At 55.4% G+C, this 14,825-nt stretch overlaps 5 protein-coding genes across 5 annotated transcripts; 1 reads left to right on the top strand and 4 right to left on the bottom strand.

Annotated features, from left to right (window-relative positions):
* Nucleotides 1–1,712: 1,712 nt before the first annotated feature.
* On the bottom strand, nt 1,713–3,152 carry CMQ_5683 (pre-mRNA splicing factor; the record flags this gene model as incomplete). The annotated part of the gene is made up of 5 exons (XM_014313270.1): nt 1,713–1,821; nt 1,889–2,097; nt 2,177–2,276; nt 2,351–2,389; nt 3,070–3,152. 5 exons carry the CDS (start codon nt 3,150–3,152, stop codon nt 1,713–1,715), a joined length of 540 nt encoding a protein of 179 aa, XP_014168745.1.
* Nucleotides 3,153–4,082: 930 nt separating this feature from the next.
* Nucleotides 4,083–6,655, bottom strand: CMQ_5542 (sterol O-acyltransferase 1; the record flags this gene model as incomplete). Its single annotated transcript, XM_014313129.1, has 3 exons — nt 4,083–4,202; nt 4,264–4,578; nt 4,628–6,655. The coding sequence occupies 3 exons, from the start codon at nt 6,653–6,655 to the stop codon at nt 4,083–4,085; spliced, it is 2,463 nt and encodes an 820-aa protein (XP_014168604.1).
* A 1,316-nt stretch (nt 6,656–7,971) lies between these two features.
* On the bottom strand, nt 7,972–10,157 carry CMQ_5515 (actin-bundling protein; the record flags this gene model as incomplete). The annotated part of the gene is made up of 4 exons (XM_014313102.1): nt 7,972–8,995; nt 9,060–9,769; nt 9,834–10,044; nt 10,135–10,157. The coding sequence occupies 4 exons, from the start codon at nt 10,155–10,157 to the stop codon at nt 7,972–7,974; spliced, it is 1,968 nt and encodes a 655-aa protein (XP_014168577.1).
* A 1,117-nt stretch (nt 10,158–11,274) lies between these two features.
* On the top strand, nt 11,275–12,160 carry CMQ_5591 (uncharacterized protein; the record flags this gene model as incomplete). The annotated part of the gene is made up of 2 exons (XM_014313178.1): nt 11,275–11,375; nt 11,485–12,160. The coding sequence occupies 2 exons, from the start codon at nt 11,275–11,277 to the stop codon at nt 12,158–12,160; spliced, it is 777 nt and encodes a 258-aa protein (XP_014168653.1).
* Nucleotides 12,161–12,621: 461 nt separating this feature from the next.
* CMQ_5673 (saga complex component) lies at nt 12,622–14,339 on the bottom strand (the record flags this gene model as incomplete). The annotated part of the gene is made up of 3 exons (XM_014313260.1): nt 12,622–13,172; nt 13,238–14,023; nt 14,105–14,339. 3 exons carry the CDS (start codon nt 14,337–14,339, stop codon nt 12,622–12,624), a joined length of 1,572 nt encoding a protein of 523 aa, XP_014168735.1.
* Between the last annotated feature and the right edge of the window lie 486 nt (nt 14,340–14,825).

The following is a 14,825-nucleotide window of genomic DNA, read 5'->3' as shown; positions in this document are numbered from 1 at the left end:
GTACGAACAGGTGCCGAACAGAAGTGCCGGGAGTGTGTGAGTAAACGTGGCAGCTTGCCAAGCAGTGTAGTTCTATTGGGGAGTGCGCGTTTTGTCGTCTGACTGTTCAAGTAAAAATTATCTTAGGAAACGAAGGCTGTGTAAGGTGGTGGCAAAAAAAGGGAGACCATAGACAGAGTAACGAACTACCCTGACCATAATGACGATACTATGTATTGCTCCTTGTTAGCAGGAAACCATGATCGAGAAAGAGCAAGCGAGACCAAAATCTCATATCTCCTATAAATATGGGGCTTTTCTTTCTATCCACAGTTTGTTGCCTTTGCCTTCTTCCCGAGGTCATGGTCACGACCAGATTACGGAACTACCTTCCCTTTTAGCGGCAAGGGAAAGTTGGTACAATGGTGGAGCCTCTGGCCGGGCGAGGCTGATAGGCCTGGACGGAATTAGGAGCAGTGTGCCTGCTGTTACAAGGTGGCGGGTGTCTTACAGCAAGCACAGCAACGTACACTGAGCCGCTCCGGCTGTTGTCTCTCCCGGCAGGCCCGATTCACCAAAAATTGGGGGCCATCCTGTGACCAGATTGCATAGCGGGCGTGAGACAGCAGCAGGGTCCCTCTGCCAGGCACAATTCTGAGGACTCTCGCGTGCGCTTGCTCTACGAGTACGGAGTACCAAAGCTCGTGTTGCCGATGTTGGCTCATGGGCACAGTCTATCCCGGTTACTCGCTAGGCTGTAGTAGCCGAATCTCGGCGACTTCCTCCGTTGGTTACTAACATATGACAGTAGCACAAGACATGGACTTGGGAGAAGGCCCGTTTGCCTATCGGCAGTTACGACGTGTTCTGGATTCGGCCGGTTGCATAAACTCATAACATGACATGTCTAGGGTACCACAGCACATTTACCTCAACACAACACTTTTACATCTCGCGTGCTCTAGCACAGTGCCTCTATTTTACGTACGAGTACTCGTAGTTATGTATTTTCTGTTGATTGGAGACAACACAATCACAAAATAAAACAAAATCGGGAACAAAGAAAACAGAAAACAGAACAACAGTTACATTACTTTTGATTGAAACCTGGACATTGGCCGCCGTGCGCAATCCGCCGTTCCGTTCCGATTTCCGAAACTCGAGACAAACCGCCGAAGGCTCGTTTTCCTCCGTGAGCCATTCCGTTCGAACGTGATAGGGGGACAAGAGGTGAAAAGTTGCCCGGTCGGCCGTTTGGACTTCGGGGTGGAAATGGGAGTTGGAGAGGCTTGCGATAGGACGCCGATCGACCTGATCACTATAAAAGAACAAGAAACAAGGACAAAAAGCTGGAAGAGGTCAAGCAAAAACGCCGCAAGAGGTGATACAAAACAGCAACCCGTGAAAGGTGCTGTTCTTGTTTTTTACTCAACCCTCTTCCTTTTCTTCTTGGCAACGGAGACGTGGGAGCAAAAATAATCAGCAGGCTAGACGGAACAATAAACCTTGTCTTGTCAATGGACTGTGGCCGTCAAGTCTTCGATATCGAATGCAGCAATTTCATGAGTGTTGATGGACATGCATGCTGTTCTTGGCCATGTATGGGCAGTTTACTCCGCGATATCCAGGTCGTCGTGGGCCGCCGGCGGGGGGCTATCTTGGGGATCACGCTCTATATGCCACTATGTTAGTATGCATTGGCGACTGGGTCAGGAGCAGATCTTCATGCATCGTTACACACCCTTCCGGTCGTCGCCGTTGGTGGCACTTTCGCGGCGCTCGTCCCGATCGTCACGGTCGTCACGGTCGTCGCGGTCGTCCTTCGCGTCGCGATCACGGTCACTAGGAGCAGAGTCAGCAATTGGCCGTAGCATAGAAAGCATGCTTGCCATCAGTATAGGAGGCATACCGGTTTTCGGGGCTGCGGGACCGATCACCACGGTCACGGCGGGAATCGCGGTCGTAGTCGCGGTCGCGGTCTCGCCGGTCATCCTTCCGAGGCGAATAGTCCCGGCGACGGGGAGACGGAGAGCGACCGCCACGGCGCGGAGAGCGGCGGCGGTCGCGGTCGCGGCCAGAATCGAACCGCCATGAAGCAGAGGGAGGCGTGCGGGCCCACTGTAAAGAGTAAACACGTCAGCGTCCGAAACACTGGGCTGTGGCAATCTCAAAGACCAAAACACGACAATGAACATACCTCAATTTTCAGGATGTCGTCACGACCGATACGCTTGTTGTGCATATCGTGATACGCATCATCAGCGTCACGACGGTCCTCGTACTCCACAAAGGCAAACCTGGAACAGGGTTAGCCAAGCCGATGCATACACCGCACATGCATAGAGTTACATACAGGCGGCTGCTAGCTGACCGGGGAGCCGGGATATCGCAGCGGACAAGGCGTCCGTAGCTAGAAGACAGTCATCGTTAGAACACTGCGTCTATTTCAAGCATTGAGGGAAGAAGGTGAACTGCGGGGTGTTGGCCGTCTGGAGCCAGCCATGCCGTTTCCTCTGTGCCATGGATGTGTACAGAAGCAATGCGAGTGCGATCCTTCCTGATAGATGGCATGGGTGTTGAGGGGTTGGAGCCAGGCCTGCCTCACCAAATGCCAGGCAGAAGAACTCCAGCCCATGGCGTAACGACGAACTCGTTCGTTGGGAGGAGTGACTGTCAGGCAACAGGATGCATACGTCGCGACCGACATCGCGCGGCTTCGGGTTTTGGAGTGGGGACGACAGCAGGCGCGGTAGCGAAGGCATCGGCATGACGGGGAGCCAAAGTGTATGGGGCACGATAGCAAGAGCGCATCTGGGGGGGACACGGGGGGCGGACGGAAGAGGACGCAGAACGTAGGACGGAAAGCGGAGGACGGAGGACGGAGGACGATGGTCAAAGCGGTCTCTGTAGGCTGCGCCGGAGAGCATCGTTCCGCTCGCGATAGGGAGGAGAAGAAGGAGGAACGGAGGAGGAGAATGTGACGAGGCGACCGAGAAGAAAATATGAACGAATGATGCGGGTCTCCGAGTGTAGACGATCGTCGACTCTAGGCGGATGGAGGAGAACCAGGTAAGTGTCTAAGAAACGTACCGTTCGAACTCGTAGGCAAGGTCACGAGCGCGCGTGCCGTGGCTGAAGCCAGTGACGTAAAGAGTGGTGCCGCCGCGAGACATGTCTGCAGAGTTTGTATCGAGAAGAGCAGTAAGAAAGGGGGAAAAACTGATGGGGGAGGAGATGACCGGGTGACAGTTTTTAGCAGAAGACAAAGGGGATGTGGAGGATGGGGGAAATGGACTGGACAAAAAAACACCCTTCTCGTTCCGGAACAAGGGCAGTACTCGGGTGATCGCTTTCAGCCGCGGTAGATGAGTGGCCGTGCGAGGATGAGGTGAAGGGCGTGCAATGGAGGACAGATGGGTTGCGAGGCGGAAAAAAGTCGGACACAAAGAAGATGCGACCCAAAGGGAAAGCAGGCACGGCGCCTTTGGAGCTCTAGAGAGCTAGCCCCAATCCGGACTAATGCGATTCGTGGAGGAAAAAAGGGCGGGACCACGTGATGCATACAAAGAAAAGCCAGCAAGAATGAAAAGGCAAGAGTGTACTCAGTACAAGCTTACGTTATGCTACAACTTTAGTAAATTATATAAACCTGCCGTGGCAGACGTAAAGCATAGGTTTTCAACTATAATATATAATGTGGGACATAGTATACTAGGGGCAACTTGCAACTTGCCATGATTCTTGCATAGCATCTATTGAAAGCAAATAAAACTATAAGCATCTAAATGGAAAGTAAGAAGAGGTTGGGTATTGTATGCTCTAACCGGCTACATTCTCTAAACATAGCAATGGCGTGTAAATATATGCAAAAACATGCTAAAAATCAACGGCTGTCAGGTCTCATTCGCGGCACGTCTGATGCCTGCAGATTGCAGGCTGCGCCCGGTCTACCAATCTCCTATGCCTGTTCTCCGGGGAAGCTGTGCCGGCCCTGCCTGCATTGGTCTGTTCCCCTGTCCCCCACTTCCTTCTTGTCCCTGGTCATTCAATACGATGCGCGCACAGGACATCGGGAGCTCTCATGCTCTGGTGAGACGTCGACACTACAGAATCAGGTAGAGACTGCACAGCATGCTCGGCCCCATAAAGAGGCCAAGCCAAAACATGACGTTGCCCAGGGTCTTGCGATTGCGCAAAAAAGTTGTCCGGCTCAGGCGCACGAGCTATATGAGTCAGCAATAGTCGACAAGGAGCAGACAGAACCTGAAGGAAAAAGATACATACCGGCAGCTGGCACATCTGCAGGAACAGTAGGTAGCCGCGCAGCTTCTTGAAAATGCACCACATGACAAGCTCGTGGATGCAGGCGGACAGGAAAAAAGTAATAAGCGTGGCGGTGTGTTTGTTGACCTTCATGGCGGAGATGGAGCTATGATACACATGGCGCAGCAGAAACAGGTGGACAGGGCGGTTCCAGTCGCGGGCAAACTCGTCCCAGGTAACCGAATTCCACCAGGCCGCGTAGAAGCTGCGGTCGGCAAAATAAGTCATCTCGGCGAGGAAATTGAGAATAGTCTCCCAGATGAGATACCAGGCGAGCTGCGATGTTAGAGAAGGACAGGAACAAGGCACAAAGAGGCAAACTCACCAGGTACTCCATCATAAACGGAAATATCAGCTCGCTCATCATCCAGGGAAAGGCGCGGAAGCGCTCGGCTAGTGGGATGCCGTCCTCCTTCATGGCGACTGTGCGCATAACCACCGGGTAGATGGCTGACTGGGAGACGCTGATCATGACAAAGATGATGCCGAAGCAAGCCACCAGCTTCTCGGCCGCATAACGCCAGCTGATGGTGTCGGAACGCGGGTACTCGAGCTCGTAGACCAGCGTCGGCAGCACAATGTACTCGTAGTGGTTAGCAACCGTAAGGTTGTGGGGGTAGGCCCGCTCGGGTTGTGTGGCCTTGCCGCGCAGCTCCTCGGTCAGGCTGTCCATCTCCCAACGGAGAATGCGCTCAAAGACGCGCTGCTGATCGTCGTCCAGCGGCCGGCCCGTTTGCAGTGCTGCCACCACCCGTTCAACTGCCTCCGGATTGGCTGAGGGGGTTAGCGGAGGGATGGAGGCGAGCGAGGCGAGCGAGGTGGTGGGGGCATCAGCGACCTTCTCCCCCAGCCTGTTTTCATCGCTTCCGTTTAGTCCCTCACTGACGGCCGGGGCGCCTTCTTCGTCCTTCTCCCCACTCAATTGCCGCCCCTCGAGCTGCTCCAGCTGCGTCCGCAGTGAGGCTTGCCGCTTATACATGGTCGACAAATAGCCGTTGTAGAAGGCGTACGAGTGCTGCTTCATCAACATGACGAGACCGTGCAGGACAAAGTAGACGGTGTGTGACCAGGGCCACTCGCGCAGCTGGGTCCAACCGACAAAGCCGGCCACGAACAACGCCTGCCAGGCGTTCTGTAGCACCCAACCGGCGCCGTCCCAATCAAGCCAGTCGGCCAGGATGGCCCGTTGCAGCAGCCAGCTGACGCCCGTCAGCGCGCACATCATGCCATCTGACGCCAGCATGAGCACCACGTCGCGGTGGAACATGGTGGCCATGATCTCGTTTGTTCCCAGCGGGCTGCCCGTATTGCGCCAGTTCTCTGCCGCGATCTTGACGATAAAGAGAAAGACTGATATCCAGAAGAGCGCAAAAAAGCCATGGTATGGGCTGTTCGCTGCCGCTTCGTTCTGCCGGTCAAAAGCCGAGAACTTGCGCGTAAACACAAAGTCGCGAAACTTGTCACCCCGTCGTCGCCGCCGCTTCGCCTGCTGCGGTCGCTTTTTGCCAGTCCCCGTTGGTCCGGCAGCCAGTTCCTCTGCCTCCTCTTCCTTTAGCCTTCGCCGCTCCTCCAGCTCCTCACGCATCTGCTGCAGGTCCTCGCGCAGCATCTCCGCCAGCTTCGGGTCGTCGATCGATATCACAAAGCTCTGTCCGCTCGTTTTGTCCCCGGGCGCGTCGATCTCGTCAACTACCGGTGCATTGTTCGCTGCGCCGTTCACAACCGCACCGCCGTTGCTTCCTGCTTCTCCCTTGAACTCGACGTCCACAGCGCTGTCGCCTGTGCTGACGTTACCACCAATATCGCCATTGGTCGACTCTGTCAGATCTGACGAGTTAATTACATTCGTCGCTCCCGACAGCCTTGCCCTGACTGCCGGGCTGATCTCCTCAAAGATAACTGTTGCCGACAGCTTGCGACCGCCGTGCCGCGGCCGCGAGGACGAAGACACAGAATTTATAGCAATTCCAGTGGCGGTAGCAACCGCAGCAGCAGCGGATGAGACCTGCGGCGTCGACGAAGCACCAGCGGCCGCAGGTCCTGTGCGTACGCCACCACTCTTGCCCGTGTGGTCCTCCTTATCTCCAGCACCATCCTCCTGCGCTACCTCGTGGCGCAATTGCGTTGGCTGACGGCGCTGGCGCAGCACCATTGGGTCGGGTGGCCCGGCTGTCAGCTCGTCGTAGTCTTCCTCACTGGGGCTGTCTGACGCAGCGACGGACACGTCAGAACTGTTGGTGCCTGTATTTGTCGTGTTGTCCCCGGCGGCCGCAGCCGCACGGAGAGCCTCGCCCAGCGCGGTAGGACGCCTGGACGCGGCAGTGATAATTGCAATAGACCCGTCGGGGGCCATGATGGCTCAGCTTATTTGCCGGGAGAGAATAAATGGTCGTTCAAACAAAACAGGGGTGCAGATGAGAGGACGATCAACGGCTTTAGTCACTTCAGACAAAGCTTATATCCACGAGGCTTAGGGGACAAAGTAATTCGGATTGGTTTGGCGAGGCTGTATGCTTGTGTCTTATCTGTGCGGTCGCGTACGTTTTTCGGTATATTTTATATGTAGGTGTTGCAAATGTAAATGCGAATGCGTCGATGCGAGAGATTGAGAGCAAATAAGTGTACTTATTTGGAAGAAAGGCGGATTGGGCGGATTTCGCAAAAAGGGAAAGGAAAAAAGACTGGTCTGCCTCGTGCTCGGCGAGCAGGGCTACGGCTGCTTCGGACGACCCAGGATGCAGTCGGCCGACGCAAAAGCTCCGACGACCGTTGCGCCTGGCCTTAAAGGGGGTGTGGAAAAAAACGAATGCCGAGCCAATGCTCGTAAACAATTGGGGGGTGTTTGAGATTTTTGCTGCATCCAGATGAGCCCCCAGCAACCTAAGCGGAGGGAACCCGCGAGGTGCCTCTGGTGCCTAGCGCTCCGAAAGTGCCGGTTGCGACTTCCTCGCACTTCTTTCATCTTCCTTGCGCACCCAGATGCAAGAACGATCAACGGCTGATGATTGACAGGACTGCAGTAGTCTGTCGCCTCTTTCCTCACGTAAGCCGAGGCTGCCGCGACCCAGCTGCTAAGAGCTACCTCGCACGCGGGAAAGCGGAGTCCGCAGAGCATGCGAACGCCTGCTGATGGCAGTGGCATGACGTCGTTTGGGTCGCTGTCAACGGCTTTTGGGATTACTAATGAAACCCGCTCCGCCGAACAAAGTTCATGACCCAACAATAGCGTTGCCGATATTAGCCAATTTGCTGCTCCTGATAAAGGGTGGCGTTCAACATTCAGTGAAACTGCTGGAAGAATGAAAACAGGTGACAATGGCAATAAAAACACGGAAACTGCTGCTACGAGACCTATCAAACAGGGAACGTACTCCGTACATCACTTGATCTCAAATATAGATCAGACACAAGAAGAAGAGAGCTTGAAGAGACAAAACAGGAAGAGAGTAGGAAATTAAGAGCAAAAGCACCTGTACCCGACACAATTTTATCTTAGCCCTAAACAGTTGCACAACCAGCCAGTCTCCTCTCCTATTCCACTCGTTTTAGATATCCAGGTGGTACCAGGCCCAAGTTGAAAGGTAGACTGGTGGGCTGGCGGGTAAGCAGGTTGATAGGTTGGCAGACTGGCAGAATGGAAGGTGTACAAGCGGATGCAACCAGAATGGCCTAAGACGCCATCTTTTCGTGCGTCGCCATCAGCGAGCCGATAAACGTCGTCACGAGGCGCGACCGCACCTGACAAATGTCCTCGGGCACCAGCCAGATGGTTGCCCCCAGCTTTCGCGCAATGCTGATGCTGAGCTTGGCGTTCAGGTATGCGTCCTCGTCGGTCCGTCCGCTGGTCACGAGGTCGTAGTCCACATAGTTGCTCTTCATACCGTTCAGCACATCTAGCAAGAAGACACCCGTGCCGATAGCCGGGTCTTTGAAAGACCGGATAGACGACGTCTGACCGCCCTTGCGCGACATATCGTTGGCCCACCGCACCATCTCTGAATCCGTGATTTCTTTCTTGCCCAGCCGCTGCGCCAGTGCTGAAAGCGTCACCGTGATGTCCCGCCGCATCAGCTGCCACACGAGTCCGAGCGTCAACGTCTTCTGTCCGTCCGTAATGTCGGCGCCCTGGATGCCCACAAGTGAAAATCCGAGCTGCTTGCCCAGTTCGATCGCGTAGTTGGTGTTCTCCACTGCCTTAAACCGCATTACCTCGCCACCATGAGCCGGCCGCTTGTTCACGTGGCGCCAGTTGACAGATCCCTTGATCACCTTGTCATATGCCTGCAGCAGCAGAGTTCCGTCGCGCAGATCATCAAAGAACGACTGCACCGATGGCTGCACGTCCAGGCTGTTAAGCCACAACGTGAACACTCTCGCCTCTCGCTCGCCCTCAGCATCGAAGTCCTCCACCTCTGCCTTCTCCTCTTCCGTAATTGGATCTAGACACGGGTGGTTGTTGAACAGGTTGGCAACGAACGCCAAATTAAGCTTTGGGTTACCGGCCACAAGGGACGATGGCGTCAAGAACTTGCGGCAGTCCAACCTCTCGGCGTTCTGCAGCACCTCTTCAGCTCGCTGCAGCAAGTCGTGTGTCTGAAGGGGGGCGCGCGTGACGCCGTATTCCTGGCCGATCTGCGCAAGGAGAACGGTGTAGTTTGTTCCATCCTTAACATCAGATGAGAAGTTGTTGACCCTAGGACAAGTCAGAAGAGTGGGAGAGGGAGCGTGAGGGAGACTGAATGAGACGTATAACTAACCTTTGAGGCCAGTTTGCTGCCTTCAGGTGGTAGTTGAACCAGCGCAGCAGAATCTGCTCAGGCGGCAGGCGAAGAAACTGCTCCAGCGTCTCGTCCTCTTCGAGCAAACGGTACAATTCGGGGTGCAGCTTGATGTCGATCTTGCCCAACAGGCCGCGGCGGATGATCTGCCAGATGAGACCCAGGATAAGGTGCTCGCGCACCTCCATGATGTCGCCGCTGCCAATATTGACAACGGAGCAGCCGATGCCCTTGGCGGACTCGATAACAATGTTGTTATTTTCGGTCATGTGGAAGTTGTTAAGTTTCTTGATCTTGCGCCCCGGCACGTTCAGCACGCGCTCGTCAATGGTATCAGGCACGCTGTCGTTGATGAGCTTGGCCAGCACGAGGCCGTCTTTGCACTCGTCAAACATCTCAAAGGTGTGGATGGCGAAGGGCAGGCGGCTGGCGACATCCGGGTCGCCAGCCAGCACGGCATTGATGTGGCGGGTGAACTCAGTGCGCTCGTCCTCGTTGATTGTGTGCGTGGTGTTGGAGCTCGATCCCTGCACATGGATACGACCACCGACGCTGCCCTTGGACGCATGGCCTCCTGTTCGTTGCGAGACGATGCCGGTGCCCTGCGGTGAGACCAGGCCGGGCTGCGCCGGGACGGTGCCAGACATTCGCTTCTGCGCGACTGACGAGTTGCGCAGGTTGGCAATGAGCTGCGACAGGTATTAGAAACGTTCTTGCTGTTGCACGTGCGTATGAACACGACGAAATGCTCACCCCGATATAGTCCTCCAGCTCTACCCGTCTGGACGAGTCTAGGTCAACCTCCTTCAGGGCCTGGCGCACAACATCGTATGGCTGGCGCTCGCTCTGCTGCGTGCTCTTGATTGCGGTGGCCTCGTCGATATAGCCTTTGTCATCGATGTCGAGCTTGCGGAAGGCACTGCTTAGATCAAAGAGCTCGTTCTGCTGAAATTGAGGAAATTTCCTGGCACGGAAGTGTCAGTCAAGAGCAGTCAAGAGAGCATCCCTGGGGCGAGGGTGAACAGAGGGGTGCAAGGCACGGGCTTTTAGTCACCTCTGGATCTTGAGAACATTCATGATTACGAAAGTGCAACCGCTGTCAGTTGCACAATCTATCCCGGAGAGGGAGCGGGTTTTCGACGGATGAGGACGGGAAGTTCCAAAAGAGAACCAAAGGGACGCGGGCTCTGTAGCAACTAGCCCGTGAGCTTGGCAGGAACAATCTGGTCGACTGTTCTGATTTGTCGGCTGTGGCCTCTCTTCTGTGTGTCTATCCTCTTCTAAGAGATCGGATTCGTCGGTAGGGAGAATAGGGAAATTAGAGAGGGGAAAAGGACAGAAAACGCCGCGACAGTTGAGGCAAATTCAACAAGTCGGCGCATGGAACAAAAGCTAGGAAGGTGTGATGCGGCGGCCCTGCTCGTTAAAAGGACTTTGGCGGGGGGGCGGCGGGGCAGGAACGACCGAGTAACCTCAGCTACAGAGAGCGACAGCCGAAACGTCAACCAGGTGACGGAGGGCTTTCACTAGCTCTCACTAGCTGGCCGCTCCAGCCACAGCGAAGTGCGCGTATTCTCGTACTCCGTACACAGGCAGCCGTGAGAGGCCGATGTGGGGCAGCTGGTTCTCCCCAGTACTCCCGTACTCTGTACGAATTAAATTTTCAAGTGCAGCCTTTTCAAGCTCCTTCCTTCACCTTTGCCCCATCATCTTTTGATACGATTTGCGTCAGGCCTACGAGTCTTGCAAGACCTACGTGAAACGTAACGAAGAGGACAAGCTCTGTGGCTGCCTAACACAAAGAAAGAACCAGTTCAGGCAGCCGAATACATTGACGGTAAGTCGACAGAGCGCATTTCTAAGCCTCTTGTGTCTCATTTGTCTTGCTTTTCAGTATTTGCTTCTCCCTTTTCCCCAACTCGCCCGCCATCTTCTTTGTGTCTGGCTTCCGTTTCCTCTATGGGGTATGGACACACTCGGGTGGCGCAGATGGATCCAGACCGGACCAGATCTTTTTAGTATTTTTGGCTTGTCGCTCTGGCAGGCTGAGGCATCTGGGAAGGCCTACATCTGGCCCTTCTCTGCCATGCTCTCTTGTGTTTTTCTCTCATTCTCCTCTCGCGTACCCTCCAAGTTGGCTCACATCAGCTTTCTGACCTTTCTCCCATCCTTCCTGGCAACCGTCCATCTCTAGATGGCTACTTGTGTCAGCTGCAAGGAACTCTTGGTGTTCGTCGACGCGGACCCCGAAACGGCGGCCGACGAGGAGATCATCCCTGACGACCTCCTCCTCCCGTGTGGCTGCCATTTTCACTGGCAAGTGCCTCTGTCCCGTCATTAAACGCGTTCTGTCCCCTGTGCACAATTTCCCTTGTTTTCTGACTCTTCCTGCTATCCTCTCCAGGCAATGCCTCCTGGATGAAGCTGCCCAAGTGGCCACCTCGTTCAGCTGCCCGTCATGTAGGACGAACCTCTCCGCGACGCCTCCTCCTGCTGCTTCTTCTTCGTCGTCGTCTAGCTTGCTGCCACCTAGCGGTGTCCAGATCCTCACACGCTATGTCAACGAGGGCGGGCTGCAGGAGAACTATGACATATATCCAGACCTCGCCGAGGAGGCCTACCTCCAGGTCCATCCAGAGGCGCGCCCAGCTCGGGCATTTCTGACCATGTGTGCCGCTGGCGACGTCATGGGTATCGTCGGCCTTTTCTCTGAGGATGAGGAGGATGAGACGGAAGAGGACGAGCAAGACAGCACCTCGAAGCTTTCTCCCGAATTGCTCCTACGCTACCAGGACCCACTGGGTCGGCTACAGAGCGGACTGCACCTAGCCGTCGAGAAGGAGCAGGAGGAAGTGCTGTACCTCCTGCTCTTCCTCTCGTCCCAGCTTCCCTTGGACGCCTTCCCGCCTGCTGTGCTGCAGTCGGCTGAGCAGATTGGGCTAGTTCGGCCGCCATCGATCTCGTCACATGCTGACATCCGCACGCTACAAGACCAGGGCGGCGAGACGGCGGCGATGTATGCGTCAAGGAAAGGCGGTCAGTGGGCTGCTATTGCGCAGACCGGGCTCTTGTCGGCGTAAGATCTGATAGTGCAAAGAAGAAGAAATTCCAGTGCAAGAAAATGCCATGTTGCAGCTCAAATATCAGCCAAAACGACGTCGTTTTGGCATTCTCAAAACTCAGCTGTCCCACAGTTACAGTCATAAGTAAAAAGATATTATGCTAAAATATGTAGTACAAGTGAAAGAAGCCCGAAATCCAACGCTTGCTTCCCCCGTTTCCATTTGCGCCCGATGCAGTCCCGGTTTGCTGCACCTTTACCCTGGGTCCATGAAGCTAGGTTCCCTTCCCTCCTTGTCTTTCAAAACGCCCTTCCAACTCGTCTCGACTCGTGAAATCCAAACGCCTTTTGGTCCAGCTGCTCTCCCACACACCTGCGCCTCCTCTAACCCCCTGAATATCAGCATCCAAAAACGGCCTATTCCCTATTGCTTGTTATTTTGCCTTTTTCTTGCTCCTGGCCTTTTGCAGGCCGGGGTTTTTATGCCCGGCCAGCCAAGGGTACGGGTATTGGCCGCTGGTGCTGCTGTTGATGCTGCTGCTGGTTGTGTTGCGACATCGCTGCCGGACTGCTCTGGTTGCGCATCGATGACGGCGACGAGGACGCACCCATAGCGCCCATGGATGGCGGGATCGGCGGTAGAACGGGCGTGACAGAGGGCAGGCCGCCACCACCGCCTGCAGAGGCCGGCTGGGCAGGCGGCAGCATCATCATGGCATCGTCGGGCTCGCCGGGTGCATCCTCGCTGTCCAACAGGCCGGGGTGGCCGTCGGGCAGCTTCTGGGCGCCGTAGCCGACGACGCGGAATATGTTGACGCGGCCGCCGTTAGTGGCCATGTTGAGCTGCTCGTGCAGCCGGGCTAGTTGGTACTGGCGCCGGATGGGCGCAAACGTCGGCTGCGGCACTACTGGTTGCGGCCGCCACCGCGCCATTGCGCTCATGACCGCGCTGGCTTCCTCCTCCGAGTCGATCGCGCCGCTGTTGGCCTCGTCCTCGTCCTCGACTGGCGCGGTCGCGTCAATGGCAGCCTCTGGAACCGAGTTAGTAAGGAGGGAGGCGGTAGCCAGAACATTATACACAAAGCAAAAAACTCACTCTGCTGCTTTGCCTGGTTCTTCTTCTGGTATGCCGCCAGCAACATGTCGTACGGTAGCGACCGGCCAGGCACTGCCCGCTTAGCCCCCATGCTATGGCTCTTGCAGGTCAGTGACCGCGCGCAAGGCTGCCCGTTAGGCAGGATCACACCGCACTGCCTCTCCACGTCTACTGGTCCCTTGGGCTTAGCCGTCTTTGGCTTGACCTCCTCCTTCTTCTTTTTCTTGGGCCCTGCCTTGTCGAGCTCGCTGTCTGCCTTGCGCTTCTTGTTCGAGCCCACACCACCCTTGGCATCCACGCTGCCGCTGCCTCCGGCCTCGGTCTTTTTGCCACCTGCTGCCTCTGCTGCCGCCGCCGCCGCCGCCGCTTTCTTTCCCGTCAGCTTGCCGCTTATCTTCTTATCGGTACCGCCGCCACCACCACCACCACCACCGTCATCGTCACTGTCGCTATCGTCATCCTTGCCGCCCCCTGCACCCTGCTCTGCCCGGCGAGCTGCCTCCTCCTCATCGCGTGCTTGCTGCTCGCGTGCTCGCTCGCGCGCCTCCTTGGCCTCCTTCTTACGCTGAGCCTTTTCCTTTTTGATCTTGAGACACGCCGCAATGTGCTGCTTGGCCGCCGTGCTTAGCACGCTCTTCTTGCAGTGCTTGCATATCTGCAGGTCGGGCGCGTCTTCTAGCGGTCTGCCAGTAGCAAACGTTTCACGCGCAGTCTCGTCAAGCTGGTTGACCACTGGACTCGGTGACGGCGCCGGGATGTTCGACTTGGCAGCCTTCTTCTTCTCTTCTGCCATGGGGGGAGCCGCAGGTCAGCAATAATCAAGAAATACCATGGCAGAAGGTGCCTCCAGCCTTGCAGTACACTCACGGTCAACAAATGTCCCCTCCTTCCAGTTTCCTGGTTGCTTGTGCTTTGGCGGTAGCTTCTTCAATTTAATCACGCCGTTTTTGGGTGCACTACCGGCCGCTCCATCTTTCTTTGACGCTACTTTTATCGTCTCTTCGTCAGGCTTCTGTTTTGGCGTTACTGACGATGTCTTCTTTCCCGTTACTGGCGTGACTGGTGCCGGAGATGACGATGGACCCTTTCGCACATCGGTCATCTTCGATATATGGCTATTGTTAAGCACTCGTAAGGGGGATTGTGGTCCTTGCTGTGGTGGTGGGGGCTGGAGGTCGTCCGGTGCGACAATTCGAACAACAGAATAAGCTAAAACGGCCGGAAGATCACAGGGAAGAAAGCCTAGTCTTAAAATGGGCGGGGATGGAGGGGAAGAAGAAGGAGAGGAAATGCAGATGTGGTGCTCCGTAGATGTCGCGGTTTTGGCGAAATTATGTGGATGACGCCCGGCTGTTATCTACGACCCACGTCTTATCGTTAGTAAGCAATCGAGAAAGTCACATGGTACAAAAAAAGGCAGGCGAACAGACATCTTGAAAGCTTCTTAATAATCCAATTCAACTCGCAGAATTAACCCTTTTTATTCCACTCTGCAATCGTAACAAGGAATATCTGATGCAACGTAAAAGAAACATGCAATGGCATCATCCATGGCCATCGACCCCTGACTAGACCTCCCCACCTCCGG

This window comes from Grosmannia clavigera, assembly GCF_000143105.1.
Source record: "Grosmannia clavigera kw1407 unplaced genomic scaffold GCSC_89, whole genome shotgun sequence".
Taxonomy (NCBI): domain Eukaryota; kingdom Fungi; phylum Ascomycota; class Sordariomycetes; order Ophiostomatales; family Ophiostomataceae; genus Leptographium; species Leptographium clavigerum.
The sequence above is the reverse complement of the archived record's forward strand: the minus strand, read 5'-3'. Positions and strand labels throughout refer to the sequence as shown.